Source organism: Zingiber officinale, chromosome 4B (genome assembly GCF_018446385.1).
Source record: "Zingiber officinale cultivar Zhangliang chromosome 4B, Zo_v1.1, whole genome shotgun sequence".
NCBI lineage: Eukaryota > Viridiplantae > Streptophyta > Magnoliopsida > Zingiberales > Zingiberaceae > Zingiber > Zingiber officinale.
The window spans coordinates 64,799,809-64,818,405 of NC_055993.1; the positions used below are offsets into that span (position 1 = coordinate 64,799,809).

At 38.4% G+C, this 18,597-nt stretch overlaps 2 protein-coding genes across 3 annotated transcripts; both read left to right on the top strand.

Annotated features, from left to right (window-relative positions):
- Positions 1-2,543: 2,543 nt before the first annotated feature.
- On the top strand, positions 2,544-5,932 carry LOC121975103 (sucrose synthase 1-like). 2 transcript variants are annotated; one of them, XM_042526513.1, is made up of 10 exons: positions 2,544-2,842; positions 3,027-3,211; positions 3,429-3,545; positions 3,638-3,804; positions 3,883-4,107; positions 4,193-4,511; positions 4,613-4,786; positions 4,900-5,109; positions 5,263-5,584; positions 5,736-5,932. In XM_042526513.1, exons 1-7 carry the CDS (start codon positions 2,683-2,685, stop codon positions 4,775-4,777), a joined length of 1,338 nt encoding a protein of 445 aa, XP_042382447.1. In that variant the 5' UTR covers positions 2,544-2,682; the 3' UTR covers positions 4,778-4,786; positions 4,900-5,109; positions 5,263-5,584; positions 5,736-5,932. The 2 variants fall into 2 exon arrangements, with proteins under 2 accessions (XP_042382447.1, XP_042382448.1); XM_042526514.1 differs by having other exon boundaries at positions 5,266-5,584.
- Positions 5,639-6,852, top strand: LOC121975106. The gene is made up of 3 exons (XM_042526515.1): positions 5,639-6,430; positions 6,543-6,599; positions 6,795-6,852. Exons 1-2 carry the CDS (start codon positions 5,647-5,649, stop codon positions 6,575-6,577), a joined length of 819 nt encoding a protein of 272 aa, XP_042382449.1. The 5' UTR covers positions 5,639-5,646; the 3' UTR covers positions 6,578-6,599; positions 6,795-6,852.
- Positions 6,853-18,597: the final 11,745 nt, after the last annotated feature.

Below are 18,597 nucleotides of genomic sequence, written 5' to 3' on the forward strand. Positions count from 1 at the left end.
GCCATGAAAAGATTAAAGGCTTGGGAAAGCTTGAAACCAAATCTAATATGCTCATGGTTTTCTTTATGATATGATATGAAGTTCTTATGCTTACATGTTGTTAAAACCTAGATGCCTCCACTTAGGGTTTTCGGCCATGATAAGATTAAAGGTTTGGGAAAGCTTGAAACCAAATCTAATATGCTCATATTTTTCTTTATGATATGATATGAAGTTCTTATGCTTACATGTTGTTAAAACCTAGATGCCTCCACTTAGGGTTTCGGCCATGATAAGATTGAAGGCTTGGGAAAGCTTAAAACCAAATCTAATATGCTCATGGTCTTCTTTATGATATGATATGAAGTTCTTATGTTTACATGTTGCTTAAAACCTAGATGCCCTTCACTTAGGGTTTCGGCCATGATAGAATTTAAGGGCCTAAGAAAACTTGAAACCAAATCTAACATGCTCATGATTTTCCTTATGATATGATATGAAGTTATCTTGGTGTTCTTATGCTTGTAGGTTGCTTAGACTTAGTTTCATGCTCCTTAAAGTTTCGGCCACAACAATTAAAGGACCTAGGAAGCTTAGAACCTAAACTAAATATGCTCATGATGTTCCTTATGGTATATGATATGAAATTGGTTTAGGGTTTACATGCTTTTATGTTGCTTGTAACCTAGAAACATGCTTAACAAGTTTCGGCCACAACAAGTTAAAAGACCTAGGAAGCTTAGAGCCTAAACTAAATATGCTCATGATGTTCCTTATGGTATATGATATGAAATTGGTTTAGGGTTTACATGCTTTTATGTTGCTTGTAACCTAGAGACATGCTTAACAAGTTTCGGCCACAACAAGTTAAAGGATCTAGGAAGCTTAGAACCTAAGCTAAATATGTTCATGATGTTCCTTATGGTATATGATATGAAATTAGTTTAGGGTTTACATGCTTTTATGTTGCTTGTAACCTAGAGACATGCTTAACAAGTTTCGGCCACAATAAGTTAAAAGACCTAGGAAGCTTAGAACCTAAACTAAATATGCTCATGATGTTCCTTATGGTATATGATATTAAATTGGTTTAGGGTTTACATGCTTTTATGTTGCTTATAACCTAGATCCATGCTTGGCAAGTTTCGGCCATGATAGGATTAAAAGACCTAGGAAGCTTAGAACCTAAACTAAACATGCTTATGATGTTCTTATGATAAGTGTTATGAAGTTGGTTTAGGGTTATATGCTTTTATGTTGCTTGTAACCTAGGGAAATCCCTTGCATGTTTCGGCCACTCTATGGAATTAGGGTTAGAGACCCAATTATGATTCACTATATGTTTCACATGCTATGATATGAATTAAGAGATGCTAATTAATGTTTTCCATGCATGATTATGTTTCCCTATGATATGTTTTATGCTTACTTATTTATGCTTATGAATCATGTATGATAATGACTTTTATGATGGGTTATATGCTCAAGTATGCATGCTTTATGATATGACAAGTAAAGGCCTAAGAGATGCTTCCCTTTTTGTTGGGACTAAGAGCACTCTTTATGATATGACAAGCAAAGGCCTAAGAGATGCTTCCCTTTTGGGACTAAGAGCACTCTTCATGATATGATAAGTAAAGACCTAAGAGTTGCTTCCCTATTAATTGGGACTAAGAGCACTCTTCATGATATGATAAGTAACTATGACATGCTATTTTACTTTGTATGGCTTATACCAAGGGTGGACTCCATAAGCGCCCCTAGGCCGACGGTCTATGAATGAGTCTAGTAAAAGGGATGGGCTCCTAAGTGCCCCTAGGTCGATGGTCTATGAAACGGGCCTAGTTCCTAGTAGGTTCAAGATTTGCTACCTTGAATCTATTTAGGATACGCGCATTTATATATGTATGTGGTACAAGCCGGACCCTCATGTTGAGATTATGTTTAAGTATTATATGATATGTTTTCTTTAAAAGACATCTTGCAGATGACATGACGCATGATTTTTGAAAGACATCTTGCATACACTTATACGATATGATAAATTATGGTATGATATGTGATGATATCACTACAACAAAATCGCTCATAGACATCAGTGGAACAACAACGGTTTTAGGCTAAAACCGAAGTCTTTGAGTATTTTACACCGGTTTTTCTAAAAACCGATGTCTATGAGTGCAGATTTTAGCTCATAGACATCGGTTTTTTAGGCGATGTCTATGAGCGCCCTTTTTTTCGTTAATAGACACCGATTTTAACATCGGTTTTTAAAATCCGGTGTTAATGAACCAAAATAAAATATTTTAATATTCCCACCAGCCAAAATTTGCAACACTGTGAAGTTCCCTCCAAACCTAAATCTATATCGCGCCCCTTCCTCCGCGCGACCATCTCTCTCGCCTAAACCTAAACCTAAACCTCCGACCATCCGACCATCTCTCTCAGTCTAAACTTAAACCTCCAACCATCTCTCTCAACCTCATCTCCCTCTTCCCCCTTCCTAGATTGACGCCCCTTCCTCTCCCGATCAGGATCAAGACACGACGCCCTTGCTTCTCCGTCCAACCACACCACATCTCCTCCAACTCCTCCATTTGGTTGAGAAGAGGAGGCCTTCTTCGTATTCCGGCCGGTAGGCCCTTCTGGGCCGCGAAGACGGCGGAGACGGCGGAGAGAGGGAGTCTGGGGATTTTGTTTGGGATGAGATTAGGGGAAAAAGAGGACGCAATGGAGGAGGAGGAGGAAGAGGAGGAGGAGGAGAGGGGTTCCGCTGCGGCGCCGCTGCAACTCCTTCCTCTCTTGCCTCATTCCGCGCAGCCTTCGTTTTCCCAGCTGCGGTTCCCATGGGCGTCCGAGGCCGGTAAGGGATCTGTCGGAGTTTCGAAAATTTTTAGGGGTTGGACGATTTGGGGACGGTTTCTGCTTGTTGTCTTCTCGATTGTTTTCCGAACGAGGGTTTTGAGATCTGAGATATCTTTGTCTATCAACATCTCTACTGCGAGAAATGGTGATGGATACTCGACTCGTGTTTTTTTGTGCCGCAGGGAACGTGGAACTGTCGATGCGAGGCTTCGATGTGAACCGGGCGCCGTCTGCCGGGGAAGCCGAGGAGGTGGCGGCGGCGCCGTCGTCGTCGCCCAACAGCACTGTCTCTTCCTTCCAGATGGAGTTTTCCGCCGGGGGAGGCGAGGGCGGAGCGCTGCCGGTGGAAAGGGCCTGTTCGAGAGCGGTGTGTTCTTTTTCCTTCCATTTTCTTAAAAGTTTGTTGCTTCGCGTCTAAAGCCGTGTGTTCAGATCACATAGATATATAACAATTTTAATGCCATCATTTTCCCTTCACTTCCTAGTTTTTCTATTGCGATCTACCATAAGAGATTGGAAGTTGTATCAGGTATATGCCATCATTTTCCCTTATAAGCTTTGTTTTTTTTTGTCTTCTATGACAGGATGTTGCAGAAGAACTTGCAGAAGAGCTACAGGCAACTCCCGATTTGATAATCGGAAACTACAGCGACGGAAACCTAGAAGCATCTTTGCTGGCGCATAAGCTTGGAGTTACTCAGGTTTGCATTCAGAGACACCAAGAGCTTTTCCACTGTTTTCTACCAACCAGTACCTTGCCATTAACGTATGATTACTTTTTCTTTTTTCAAAGTGCACCACTGCACATGCCCTGGAGAAGACAAAGTACCCGAATTCTGATATTTATTGGAAAAAATTCGACAATCAGTACCACTTCTCTTGCCAATTCACAGCTGATTTATTTGCCATGAATCATGCTGATTTCATAATCACTAGTACATTCCAAGAGATTGCTGGAAGGTATGCATATTTTGATCTTTAAGCATTTTAATTAAAATTCTGTTAGATTTATCTCTCGATTATTGTTAAATTTTACAGTAAGGACACCGTTGGCCAATACGAATCCCACACTGCATTTACCCTTCCTGGACTCTACCGTGTAGTCCATGGCATCGATGTTTTTGATCCAAAATTCAACATTGTTTCTCCTGGAGCCGATATGTCAGTTTATTTCCCTAATTCTGAGATTGACAAAAGACTCACACACCTTCATCCTGAGATCGAGGAGCTACTTTTCAGCACCACTGATAACAATGAACACAAGTGGGAACCTCTCGAAACTTTGTGATCTTACTTCTAGCATGTTTCCTATTCTTATTAACTAGTGGCATAATCCGTGTACTCGCAGGTTTGTGCTGGATGATAGGAGAAAGCCCATTATTTTCTCCATGGCTAGATTGGACCGTGTCAAAAATTTAACCGGTCTCGTAGAGTTTTATGGCAGGAATGCGAGGTTGAGGCAACTAGTTAACCTTGTCGTGGTTGGAGGAGATCATGGGAAGGAAGCTAAGGATAAGGAGGAAGTAGCAGAGAGGAAGAAGATGTTTAGTCTCATCGAGGAGTATAAACTGAATGGTCAGATAAGGTGGATCTCTGCCCAGATGGACCGAGTTCGGAATGGAGAGCTATACCGATATATCTCAGACAGCAAAGGCGCTTTCGTGCAGGTAAACTTGCTGCTTTCATTTATTCCTCTCTTTAACAAGAATGCACTACCATAAGAGATTGGAAGTTTTGCGAGCTGGTTTCGACAAAAATCGCGTTGCAGATAGCAGAGCAAGATTTGGTTGCCGGGTCATTTAAGGGATTCTCTGGACATGTAGAGATGGTAAACCTGCAGATGCTCGTTTCTATCGTCCAAAAGGTGCCGCTATGGATGACAAAGGGAATGTGTATGTTGCTGATATCTCCAATATGGCTATTCGAAAGATAACTGAATCAGGTACAACACTTGAGCAAATTCCTGTATTTAGATTCAAAGAAATGTAAAATTAAAGACCACAATTCTGCAATTGAGTCAAAAAGTCTGTTTTTTACTTGTGATGGCTTCTTCAGGTGTGACTACTATTGCTGGAGGAAAATCAAATATAGCAGGTTATAGAGATGGCCCGAGTGAGGATGCTAAGTTTTCTAATGACTTTGATGTGATATATGTTGGAAGAACTTGTTCTCTTCTAGTCGTGGACAGGGGTAATGCTGCTCTTCGCCAAATTTCTCTTCAGCAAGAGGACTGCCAATACCAGTATACTTCAGTATCAACATCAGGTTACCTGAAGCTTCCCAGTGATGTTCTTTGTAATTCTTTTTGTACACAACAAACATGGAACTATAACATATTACAACCTTACAATATGGCACCATCGGTCCAATATTTTCTGTTATCTTACATATCTTATATGGTTGCATCTACATATGTAGAAGACCAGGAAGAAAAAAGTTGACAACAGACAAGAGAAGTCACCAGCAGCCGATACTTCGCTGCAGCATCAGTGCACGGATGCCACCAGCAGCCTGACCCCCTGCATGGACTATGGCAGCGGCAGCAGCGACCGACCCAACAGCGACTGCTGCAACACCGTGAGGAACATCCGGGGCACAAACCCCGTCTGCCTCTGCTACGCCGTACAGCAGACGCACAACTGCTCCTCCCCCTGGAGCGCCTTAGGGCTCAAGGTCGAACGCCTGCTCATGCTGCCCGGTGCTTGCAACCTCAACAACTCCAACGCTAGCAATTGTAACGGTAGCTGTTATTTGTTTCCTTCTTTTTATTTTTATTTTTAAAAAATACTTTAAAATATTGAAATGTTCTTGCTGCTGCATTTGGCAGCCAGAGATCCTATTGAAGGGTATGATTATCTCTCTAGTCTAATCAGTTTCTTCACTAAATTTAGGAACTACTGTGTTTCTTCTTCTGCTAGTGAAGAGAAACATCTTGAGGAAGAAAGAGCTGAAAAGGATAAGAAACGGAGAGTTGAAGCTTTGTCGGTTTTTTCTGAGATGATAGAAACTGATCACATGATGGATTCTTACTGGTCTGACTTGATATCTCATAACCGCCCTACTAAAATCGAAGTCGAAGTTCATGCTCCGGCTCAAAGGAAAAAGAGGAAAACTTCAAGACAAACATCTGCTCTGATTTCTGTTCCTGTTGTACAAGCCACAGAACATATTCAAATTGGAATAGCTTGTCCCACTATGAAGCAAGTGCTATCCTCAGATAGGCCCATAATCAGTGTCAATGCAAAGATAGTCGATAGGTGTATGCCTACAGCTTTGGTTTTGAATTTCAATAAATCCAGTCCTCTTCCTTCTGAAGTTGATCTGATTAGGATTTTCTGTCGCTATGGGCCCATAGTGGAAGTAGCAACAGAAGTTCAACAGGAGAGCAACAGCGTCAAACTAATTTTTAAGCGGCTTACTGATGCCGAGATGGCTTTTAGTAGTGCCAGAAAATATGGATGGTTTGGGCCATCACTTCTCAGTTATCATCTCAGATATCTATCGTCAACACCAGATACTTTTGCTGACATCCAACAATCAGACAATTATGCTGCACTACCAGAACATAGCAACTTGGAAACTCCAGGTAATATCTGTTTAATTATGTCTAATGTTTTTCTAGAAGCCAATGTTTTAAGATACAAACAATATAGCACTCATCAAAAGCAGCAACATAAACATTCTTCATTCATTGCCAGGGAATGATTCTGAACAGTTGCATTCTTGCTTATGAGATTTGGAAGATGGCATCAGAGGTAGTACAATAAATAGTATATATCTTCATTTGCTTGTTAACTATGAACATTTTCTTTGTTCTTCTATGCTTCCTTCATTGTTATATTCGTTATCTTCCACAGCAGCCTTTAAAAACTCAGTATTCTATTTTATTTGATACATGCACACATTTGTTTTAGTTATTTGACATATGGTGAATTTATGTGTTTTTACAGTTTACAAATCTCAAGTACTCCAGAGTTGAAATTGATGAAGTGCGGTTCGAGTGGGCTGAATGCATGCTAGATTACATTTGAGACAGTTGTACCTTAATGTGTTAACAGAATGTTATACTTTGATTTTGATATCTATTAGCTAGCTTTTGATGTAAAAAGAATGTTTGGGTATTTTATGAATATTGTTGTAAGAAGATTATTTATATAATTTGTGAATATTTGTGTATTTTATGGATATTATTGAATGAAGAATATTTGTACAATTTGTGAATATTTGTGTATTTTTTTTTTGTTATTGTCGGTTTTAAAATCAAATCTGTGCTGTTAGAAAAAATACATATTACATCGGTTTTCCACCGATGTAAAACCGATGTTATAAAGTAATATTACATCGGTCATTTACCGCTGCCAAAACTGGTGTTATTAACAAAAGCTATTACATCGGTTTTACACCGGGTATGAAACGGTGTCGTTAAGTGATACTACACCGGTTAATAACCGATTCGAAAACCGGTGTCGTTAAGTGATACTACACCGGTTTTAACCCGATGTCTAAAATGGCGGACTTTTAACATCGGCTTCATAGACATCGGTCGAAAATCAAATAGACACCGGTGGAAAACCGATGTCTATGAGCGATTTTGTTGTAGTGTATGATATGTTATGAGATGATATAGCATGATGCTTCTTTATGATATGATATGATATGATGCTCTTTTATTTTATGAGATGATATAGCATGATGCTTCTTTATGACATGATATGATATGATGCTCTTTTATTTTATGAGATGATATAGCATGATGTTTCTTTATGATATGATGATATGATGCTATTTTACTTTATGATATGATATGTTATGATGCTCTTTTACATGATATGATGTTTAGATGATTATGTTTTCATGCTATATGCTTATGTGATTATGCTATGATATACGATTTTTGTGAGTAGGAAAGGATCTCACTAAGTCTATGTGCTTATAGTTACTTTCCTTGTACCGCAGATAAAGGCAAAGGATGGGTGAACTAAGGGAGCAACAGGAGAGGCAAGAGATGTGTGTGGTAGTGGCTCAGCTAAGGAAAAGACCTGCTTATATTAATTTATGCATGATATGAACCATGTCTATCTTATGTTAATGATTTGTATGATTACTTGACACTTGTTCATGTTTATGATAGAAAATTGATTTCATGACCTCATTCACTTAGAGGTATACAAGAATATATAAATAAGTACTTTCGCTGTTTTAGAAAATTTTTTTTAATATGCATGTATGTTCCCCGTACAGTAACCCCGCCCTACTAGCAGGAAGGGCGGGCGTTACACAAAGCAGTTAGTTCCTCAACCATATCACTCTGCCAAAGTGGGTTACAAACAACTTCTCTATAGGATTCAGACTCAGAAAGATAATGAATAGATGCAATAAATGAAGCAAAAGAACGAGAATAATAAGAGTAAGTAAAATCTGGTAGTTTAGTAGACTTACAAACATGAGTGGATTGACGACGGTGGAGAGAAGGATCATCTGCAACCTCAAGAGATAATTGGGTAGTGGCAGAAGGAGGAACATGTGGAGCGGATATCTCGGGAACCAAAGTACCAGATTCAGTTGAACTACCAGTAGGATTTGTGGGTGAATCTTCCTCAGTATCAGTATTGAAAAGATCAATGCAAAGCAGATCTGACTTTGTCATATTATGCGAACTAGCCAAAATAGAAAAGAATGAAATATGCTCAAGAAACACAACATGATGAGAGACATATAATTTTTGACTAACAGGATCAAAACAACAATATCCTTTTTGACTAACACCATAGCCTAGAAAGACACAAAGAGCAGACCGAGAAGATAACTTATTACGCTCTACATGTGGATGAAGGACAAAGCAAGTACAACAAAAAACATGCAAAGAGGAATATACAGGAGCATACCCAAATAATTTTTCAAAAGGTGACAAACCTGAATTGTGTGAGGTTGGAATTCTATTAATGACATGAACAGCAGTAAGGATTGCTTCCTCCAAAAGGTACTAGGAACACTAGCAGACAATAAAAATGAACGGGTTGTTTCAACAAGATGTCTATGTTTCCGTTCAGCCACGCCATTTTGTTCAAGAGTATTTGTACACGAGGTTTGATGAATAATACCATCAAAAGCATGTAAATGTGAAAATTAATTTGAAGTATATTCACTCCCAAATCACAACGAAAACACTTTATGACACTAGAATGATGAATTTTCACAAGAGCTCTAAAGTTATTGAAAATTGTAAAATAATCGGACCTGTGTTTCATAAGAAAGACCCAAGAGTAATGAGTGCAATAATCAATAAATGAAATATAATATCTTGACCGAATTTTGTAGGAATAGGAGAGAGTCCTCACACATCAGAATAGATAAGATCAAATAGAGCAGAAGAAAAAGAAACACTTTTAGAAAATGGTAAGGCAGAAAATTTGGCCAGTTTACAACCACTACAATCAGAAATATCAGAACTTTTTAAAGGTTCTAATACTCCTGTAGAGGCTAAAAACTGCAAACGAGGCACTGAAACATGACCTAAGCAAGAGTGCCACAAATAAAAATCAGAAGATGAACGACTCAGATGAAAAGATGATAAATCTACACTCGAAGCTACAACTTCTAGTAATTTGAGTTGATCTAAAACATAGAGTCCTCCGTGCTTATGGCCTGTCCTAATCAGTTTATGAGATTGCAGGTCCTGAACATAATAATTGGATGAAGAAAAAGAGACTAGGTATCCAAACTCACATAATTGACTAACGAAAACAAGATTTAAAGTAAGACTCGGAATATAATAAAGATGTAACAATTGAACCAACACCTACTAATGACATATGAGTACCATCAATAGTCATAATAGATATAGATGAACTGGGAGAAAAAGAAACAAAAGATGATAAATTGAATGACATATGATGGGAGACACCAGAGTCCAAAACCCACAAAGATGAAAATATACCTGAAATACCAGACGACGATAAACTTATATGAGAGGAAGCTGAAATGCTAGAGGGCTGTGAACCAAGGAACTGTTGAAACTGCTCAAATATATATGAATCAGATTTCCATGAAACATCTGCACGACCAAGCATGATGACAAAACGAATAATTCTCAAAATAACCAAACTGTAAGGATACACATTTGTATGATCCGCAAAAACTGATGTCAGGACGACCCGTGGTCACACAAAGAATCTGAGGCAGAAAACGATGTCAAATGTAAAAATCAGTAGCACAGAGCATCGACGTTGAAATTGATAGCACAGGACGTCGGTACCGAAATCGACAGAAAATAGTGTCGGCGCTGAAATTGGCAGAAAATAATGTCGACGCCGAAATCGGTAGGGCAGGATGTCGGCGTCGAAATCGACAGAAAATATATGTTAGCGCCGAAATCAACAGCAACAGGATATAAAATAGATGTCGAAGCCGAAATCAATAATAGTAGTAGGAGACGACAGTAGTAACAGGAAGCAATAACAGAGGGCGGTAGAAAAAAAATTAGGTCAGAGAAGGAGAACCTTGCTCTGATACCATGTAAAAATTAAGAGAAGGAAAAACTAACCATATTATTGAATTCAAAATTGATTAAGAAAAATAAAGAGTACAAGTCCTTTATATAGTTAATTATAAGAAAAAATATAAAATCTAAACTGAAAAGGTAAAAGACTAAATCTAAATCTTAAACTGAAAAGGTAAAAGATTAAATTGCCCTCAAACCTATAAACAAATAATTCTAATAGATTATATAATATAAATTATATAATCTAACCGATCTTAGACTAGTTTACTTGTGAATAGAATATTTATGTTTGAATTTTAGTGACTGATCTAGTTATGTTGTTTGGCTAGCCAATTAAATCCCTAACGGGACTTAGAAACTAGATGATTAATTGGGTAGTGGAAAGATGCAATATAGTAATTTGGTCGATTAAAGTAATCAAAGGCTAGTAGTCGTTCGTTATTTACCTCCTTCATGTTGGCCCTGAGACTAATTGATGAGGACGTTAGGGACAAGTATATTTATCTTTTACCATCATATTAATACAATAAGACACCAAGTGTCAAGCTTGAACATATTATTTTGATATGGTTAATAAAGGTTTAAATTTAAACTTACATTGGACTAAATTTGTGTGTAAAAATGCAAGTGCATGTTTGTCTTCACACTAACATTATAGGTGCAAATGGAAAAATTTAACAGGAGTTGATAGAAGTCCAAGTAAAGGTCAATCAAATAATTTAGTAAAAGAAGTCTTGCAAGTGCAGGCAGAGTTGAAAAACTCAATAATGCAGGCTGATAAGTCTTGATAGGTCAAAATAAACCTAGAGACAAGATCTTTTAGCAAATGAGAAGTCCGATAAGTCAAGGGAAATTGGATAACAATAATAAAAAAAATCTAAAAAATAAGTATTTCTAGGTCAACGTTAATGTATCAATCGATTGGTAATAATGAACAGGGGATTGAACCGTATGGTTAACTAAAACTTGCGACATATTTATGTCTAGAAACAATCATCAAATAACACAGTTGAATATTGTCAATTGATAACACAATTAATAGATGATGGATTCAATAGATGACATAATCATGATCCAAGGGATTCGGTCATGGTGGTAAATGGCAGTAAAAGATGTATACGCTCGTCTTTAGTACCCCCGTTAATCCATTTCAAGGTTAACACGAAGGAGGTAAATCACGGACGACTATTAGCCTTTGAAATAGTGACTAATATATAAGGGAGACATTTACCTCAGTTTTGCTGAGATTCGAATCCCAGATTTCATGATGCTAACACCTTATGTGCTAACCACTAGACCATCCCAAAAAGACTCGAGGAATTTGATCAGGATTCTATGGTAAGTAGCAGTCAACTTATGAACCAATCAATAGATTGATAAGTTCATATTCAATCAAAATAGAGCATGTGGCAAAGATTTTTTTCAGACCAATCAACTAATAATTAAATCCAATTGACTGATGATAGAACAATCGATTCAAAATGGACAAACATTCAACTAAAAGGCGGTAACAATTGGATAACAATTACTTTGCATAAAAACCAAGAATAGTGGATCAATCAAATGATTAGTGGTAAACCAGTTTATTGATGGTCTTCAATCCGATTCTATAAATACCAAGCGAATTAAAGCAACTTGAACAAACATCCAAAAATCATTCAAGAAATACTGAAATGCTCTCGGTTTATAAAAAATTTATGACTTTCAAGTTTATCAATTTAATTATTTTTTTCAGCTGTTTTCGTCACTATTATTGTTGTTCACTTTAACATCAAATATTTCTTATATACTATTATTCTTATTCTGTTGTTTTAATAAATTTTATAAAAGGTTCCACTTTTGGAAGGTTTTTAAAAGAGAAAGTATAGTGATTTTCAAGGGACGACTCACCTTACGAATCCATAGGTTATAGAGTAGAAATAAGGGGTTATGAATCACATAAAATATTTGCGTTATTTTTATTTTCTATTTGTTATCCTCAAATTTCTTTATTATTTGAAAAAATGTGTTCTAGTACATCATATGCAAGTTTTCTCAAAACAAGAATTCCAATACACATCTTTCTAATACTTAAAATATTTTATCACGACTATTGAAAAAATCCTTTTTTTAACTCAAGCCTAGATTTGAAAACTTCTTATTTTTGCCATATGTTTAAAAGAATTTAAAGTATAATGACCCAACCCTCATTTCTTATAGAACTCAAAAATATTTTCCAATTGCATTTTAATGAACTCTGATAAAGTTCTTAAGATAATTGTTTATTATTTTATTCACCACCTCTCTAACATCTCTCTCAATCCAATAAGGATATTAGAACCAAGTTACTCTGAAAGACTTAACCACTGATCAAATAAGGGGTTATTGTTGTAAAATAATAAAGCAATACAAGCAGTATTACATTTGCACAAAAATAAGCATGCAATAGACAGATAAATAAAGGAGTAGGGTTTAGAATATAGTTATCCGGTTGAAGCGTCGGCACACCGACTGTCCTTAGAGAATTTATTGTCGCCTCACGATGCAAAGGCTCTCCGGCAAAATTCCCCCTAGATCCGACAACCGCTCGTCTCGTCCGTAGGTGCACTCCAAAACGGACGCGACAGTCGGACCCAACCTCAGATCGTCGGAAGACCAAGCCTCAGGACAAGAAAGACGAGAAGAAAGCAAAAAGAATCGCACAGAGAAGGGAGAAAGCTCGAGGCTTGAGTGAAGAATAGAGGTGCTGCAAGTCCCCTTTTATTCACTCTGAGAAGGTATGAAGCACTGCTTCGCTAGCGAGGAAACGCGCCTCAGTGTCGCGTCCACGTCCCTTCCTCACGCGCGGAACAAAACCGAAGTCCGCGTCCCTTCCTCACCCGCGGAACCAAACGCAACAATCCCCCACAAATTCAAATCATTTCGGTTAAAAACAAAAAATAAAAAAAATATGTCCTGAGGCTAGGTTGCAATGAGCTTTTAGTGAAAATACCTTCCGGTTTGAATTTTCATCTAAGTACACCAATCTTATTCATATAGGTTTGAAGTGAACTAGGTCTTGAACTTAAACCTTTTTATATGTGAAGTCAAATGGTAACAACTCATCACGGGTGACGGTTGAATCCTTCTGGGTTGGTGCATTACGGCCATGCCACCGAATCTTGTTTCATAAGTGCTAAGGGGCGTTGCCTAGACCCCCCACACTGCGGCCACACAGTTACACTTACATAGGTGAGTTCTCCAAGGATGTACTGCGAGCATCCTGTCAATAAAACCTTGAACTCATTAAGAGCCTCCAAGCTCATCCTTACTAGCAGTCAAGCATCTATCCAGGGAAGAGACTATGAGATTACATCTCAATCAATTTGATGCTTACGGTTCACCCTTATAATTTGTTTATACCACATTGAACCTACTTCTTGGGATCTCCAATGAGATAGGTTGGGTTGCCGTTATAGATGAAACCAGGATAGGCCTCAGTCCCATTCCCTTACTGGATCTCTTGATTTTCTCGGAATCAAGTCCTTTTGTGAGTGGATCAGCAATATTGTCTTTTGAACTTATGAAGTCCAATGACACCACTCCAAGAGACACTAGCTCACGAATAGACTTCAATCTTATTCGTACATGTCTCTTCTGTTTCTGGTTATACTTGGAGCTTCTAATCTGAGCTATTGTTGTTTGATTATCACAGTGTACTAAAATAGAAGGTATTGACTTTGCCATCAAGGGAATTTCTGAAAGAAGACCCTTAAGCCAATCAGCTTCAGTTACTGTGGTATCTAAAGCGCACAATTCTGCCTCAGATATAGAACGGGATATAATCGTCTGTTTAACAGACCTCCAAGCAACTGCACCGCCTCCAAGTGTAAAGACATAACCAGTAACGCCTTTACACTTAGCAGTGTTTGCTATCCAACTAGCATCACTATATCCCTCCAGGATTGCAGGGAATCTCCCATACCACAAGCCCAAGGATATAGTACCTTTTAGGTATCTGAGTACTCTGTCTAATGCATCCCAATGCGTTCTGTCCGGACAGCTGGTAAACCTGCTCAATTTCGTTATAGCAAAAGAAATATCAGGTCTAGAACAATTAGCTAAATACATTAGACTACCTATTATTTGTGAGTATCTTAATTGAGACACTGCCACACCACTATTATTCTTGTGGAGAGTTTTTGAAGGGTCATATGGTGTGACAACAGATTTAACTTGGCTATAACCATATTTCTCTAATACTCTCTCAACATAGAGTGACTGAGAAATTGTTATTCCATCAGTTGAACGAGTCAACTTCAGCCCTAAAATCATATCAGCACAACCCATATCCTTCATATCAAACTTACCACTTAAGAGGGCCTTAGTCTCATTAATAATAGAAAGGTTAGTTCCAAATAGTAGAATATCATCTACATATAAACATAGGATAATACAATTATCACCTTTCATTTTAGCATACACACATTTATCAGAGTCATTTACTTCAAAGCCAAACGATAGCATAACTCTATCAAATTTTTCGTACCACTGCTTTGGGGCTTGCTTCAAACCATAAAGAGATTTGACTAACCTACAGACTTTATTCTCATTTCCAGAGACTACATATCCCTCAGGTTGATCCATATATATCTCTTCTTCTAGATCTCCATTTAGGAATGCCGTTTTGACATCCATTTGATGGACCTCAAGATGATATATGGATGCTAATGCGATTAACACTCGGATTGTAGTAATTCTGGTAACAGGAGAATAAGTGTCAAAATAATCAATCCCTTCTTTTTGTTTGAATCCCTTAGCAACTAGGCGGGCTTTGAATTTATCTATTGACCCATCAGGTTTTAGTTTTCTCTTAAACACCCATTTACATCCTATAGTGGTACACCCAGGAGGTAAATCTACCAACTCCCAAGTGGCATTAGAGATAATAGATTCCATTTCACTTTTAATAGCCTCTTTCCAGTGTTTAGCTTCAGGAGAAGCCATGACATCTCTATATGTCACAGGATCACCTTCTATATTATAGGTGATAAAGTCCTGACCTAAATCCGTAGACACACGTTGCCTCTTGCTCATTCTCGGTTCTGTATACTCACTAGATTCATCTAGTCTAGAGTGACTTGAGGAAGGTGTACCCACTACGGATAATGGGACCTCTACGGAAGAAGGCTCATTTCTAGTAGAAATACTAGATTGAGGTGTTCTCGTCTTCATAGGAAATATATCCTTAAAAAATGTAGCATCGCGAAGTTCTACAATAGTATTTGCATCTATTCCAGGAATTTCTGATTTAATAATCAGGAACCTATATGCAATACTATTTTGAGCATAACCCAAGAAGATACCATCTACGGTCTTTGGACTAAGTTTTTTCCTTTTGTGTTCAGGTACTAGTACCTTTGCCAGGCACCCCCACACTTTAAGGTATTTCAAACTTGTCCTTCGGCCTTTCCAAAGCTCATATGGGGTTTTATCCCTTGACTTCATTGGGACTCTATTTAGCACATGGCATGTAGTGTATAGAGCCTCCCCCCACATAAAGTTGGGTAACCCAGAACTGCCTAACATGGAATTAATCATATCTTCAAGGGTTTGATTTTTTTGTTCTGCTATACCGTTGGATTGAGGACTATATGGAGCAGTTACCTCATGAATTATACCTGTATCTTGACAAAATTTTTAAAACAGGTTCGAGGTAAATTCTCCACCCCTATCAGACCTTAACCTCTTAATAGTTTTATCGGTTTGATTCTCAGCTTCAGATTTAAAAATCATAAATTTATCTAAAGCTTCATCCTTGGTTTTTAGCAAATAAACATAACAATAACGAGAGTGGTCATCAATAAAGGTAATGAAATACCTTTTATGGTCTCTCGTTATTACACCGTTAAACTCACAACAGTCAGTATGAATTAATTCTAAAATATCAGAATTTCTATCAACTGATTTGAAGGGTTTACGGGGTTGTTTATATTGCATACAAATTTCACATTTTTTCTTATCATTTATAGCATGCTTAGGGATCATGTCAAGATTCATCATCCTTTTTACGGTATTAAAATTGACATGTCTTAATCTGTCATGCCACAGATCATAAGACTCAATGTTATATGAACAACCAATATCAGAAGGTTTATTTAAAGTAGCATTTTCTACATTGAGTTTAAATAAACCTTCATTAAGGTAACCTTTTCCAATAAAGGTTCCTAAATGTAATATTACAACTTTATTACATTTGAAGTTCAACTCATAACAAACACGGACTAACTTTGATCTGCTAATCAAATTCCGACGGATCGCTGGAACATGATGCACCTCATGCAGTGACAGGACTTTTCCAGAGGTGAACCTCAGGTCAACTTGTCCTATCCCAAACACCCTGGCTGTAGAATGGCTCCCCATGGTCACGGAAGTGCCTTCAATTACCTGATAAGTAAGGAAGGTAGAGTGATCAGCACAACAGTGTACATTAGCACCTGTATCAACTAACCATTCATTGGGTTGATAGATCAAGTTTAGTTCGGGTTTGAAGGTAACAAACCTACCGCTGGTGTCGTCACTAGCAGTCACGACATTTACTTGTGCCTTGGTGTTGGACGTATTGCTTTGGTTCTTGTCCTTTCGCTTAGGGCAGAATTTGACATAATGTCCAACCTGTCCACATGCCCAGCAAGGCTTAGGTTTGGTTCCAGTTTTCTTTTGAACCTTTGGGTTGGGTTGCATCTTGTTCTTCATTTTCTGATTTTTGAATTTCTTCTTGTCAGATGAGACTACTACATTTGCTTTTGGAATAAAATCTATAGGCATTCTTGTATCATTATCTTTATGTTGCTTCCGATGTTCTTCTTCGATATTTAAGGCAATCATCAAATCTTCTAGAGAGATTTTACCTCTCCGATGTTTAAGAGTCATGCCAAAATCTTCCCAACTCGGAGGCAATTTTTCGATGATAGACAAGACCTGAAATTTTTCAGGTAATGGGATATCTCCTTCAGCAAGACCATGAATTTGAACTTGGAATTCATGTGTCTGTTCAACCACAGATTTGCCTTCAACCATTTTGAATTTCAGGAATTTTGCCACAATATACTTTTCTAAACCAGAATCTTCGGAGTTATATTTTTTATCCAAAGATTTTCACAGCTCTTTAGCTGAAGAGGTTGAGCAGTACACATCAAATAGTGCGTCTGAGAGGGCAGACAGGATTCTCCCATGGTAGAGATAATCCCTTTGCTTAAACCTCGCTAAGGCAACACTACGGGCAGGTTCCTCTTCATTAGGTGAAGGAGGGTCTGTTTCTATAACGGAGAATAACCCTAGCGTAGTAAGCCAAAATTTCATCCGTTGTTGTCAACGTCTGAAGTTTTGCCCGTAAAATTTCTCGGGTCTAGCACTAGCCTCATCAGATCCTATTACCCTATCATTCATCATGTCTATTGATACAGGCAATAAATTCTCTAAGAATGTTGTAAAATAATAAAGCAATACAAGCAGTATTATATTTGCACAAAAGATAAGCATGCAATAAACAGATAAATAAAGGAGTAGGGTTTAGAATATAGTTATCCGGTTGAAGCGTCGGCACGCCGACTGTCCTTAGAGAATTTATTGCCGCCTCACGATGCAAAGGCTCTTCGGTAAAATTCCCCCAAGATCCGACAACCGCTCGTCTCGTCCGTAGGTGCACTCCAAAATGGACGCGACAGTCGGACCCAACCTCAGATCGTCGGAAGACCAAGCCTCAGGACAAGAAAGACGAGAAGAAAGCAAAAAAGAATCGCACAGAGAAGGGAGAAAGCTCGAGGCTTGAGTGAAGAATAGAGGTGCTGCAAGTCCCCTTTTATTCACTCTGAGAAGGTACGAAGCACTGCTTCGCTAGCGAGGAAACGTGCCTCAGTGTCGCGTCCGCGTCCCTTCCTCACGCACGGAACAAAATCGAAGTCCGCGTCCCTTCCTCACGCGCGGAACCAAACTCTGGTTTGGTTTTGGTTCAGACCAAACCAGAACTGGAAGACCGGGCCGCCCGTGAGCGCAAGGCCCACGGGCTAGGGATTTGCACCCCCCCTGCGCGCGTTAATCGCGCACGTGACACCCGGTTTATGGATTTCTGGCTCGAACCCCCCAAATCCACTCGATTTGGGCTTGACCCGCGCATGCGTGTATGTCCTCTTATCATTGCTAAGCAAGGATGGAAGGGCTTCCTATATAAGCCCTTCCAAGCTTCTCCACTTAGCAATGTGGGACTAAAAACACTACAAAAAATACTTTGAATT

Coding starts and splice junctions, on each gene's coding strand:
- LOC121975103 (XM_042526513.1), top strand. CDS start 2,683: ATGAGATTAGGGGAAAAAGAGGACGCAATGGAGGAGGAGGAGGAAGAG. Junction 3,212..3,428: donor AAAGGGCCTGTTCGAGAGCG/GTGTGTTCTTTT, acceptor CTTCTATGACAG/GATGTTGCAGAAGAACTTGC. Junction 3,805..3,882: donor TTCCAAGAGATTGCTGGAAG/GTATGCATATTT, acceptor TAAATTTTACAG/TAAGGACACCGTTGGCCAAT.
- LOC121975106 (XM_042526515.1), top strand. CDS start 5,647: ATGTTCTTGCTGCTGCATTTGGCAGCCAGAGATCCTATTGAAGGGTAT. Junction 6,431..6,542: donor TAGCAACTTGGAAACTCCAG/GTAATATCTGTT, acceptor ATTCATTGCCAG/GGAATGATTCTGAACAGTTG.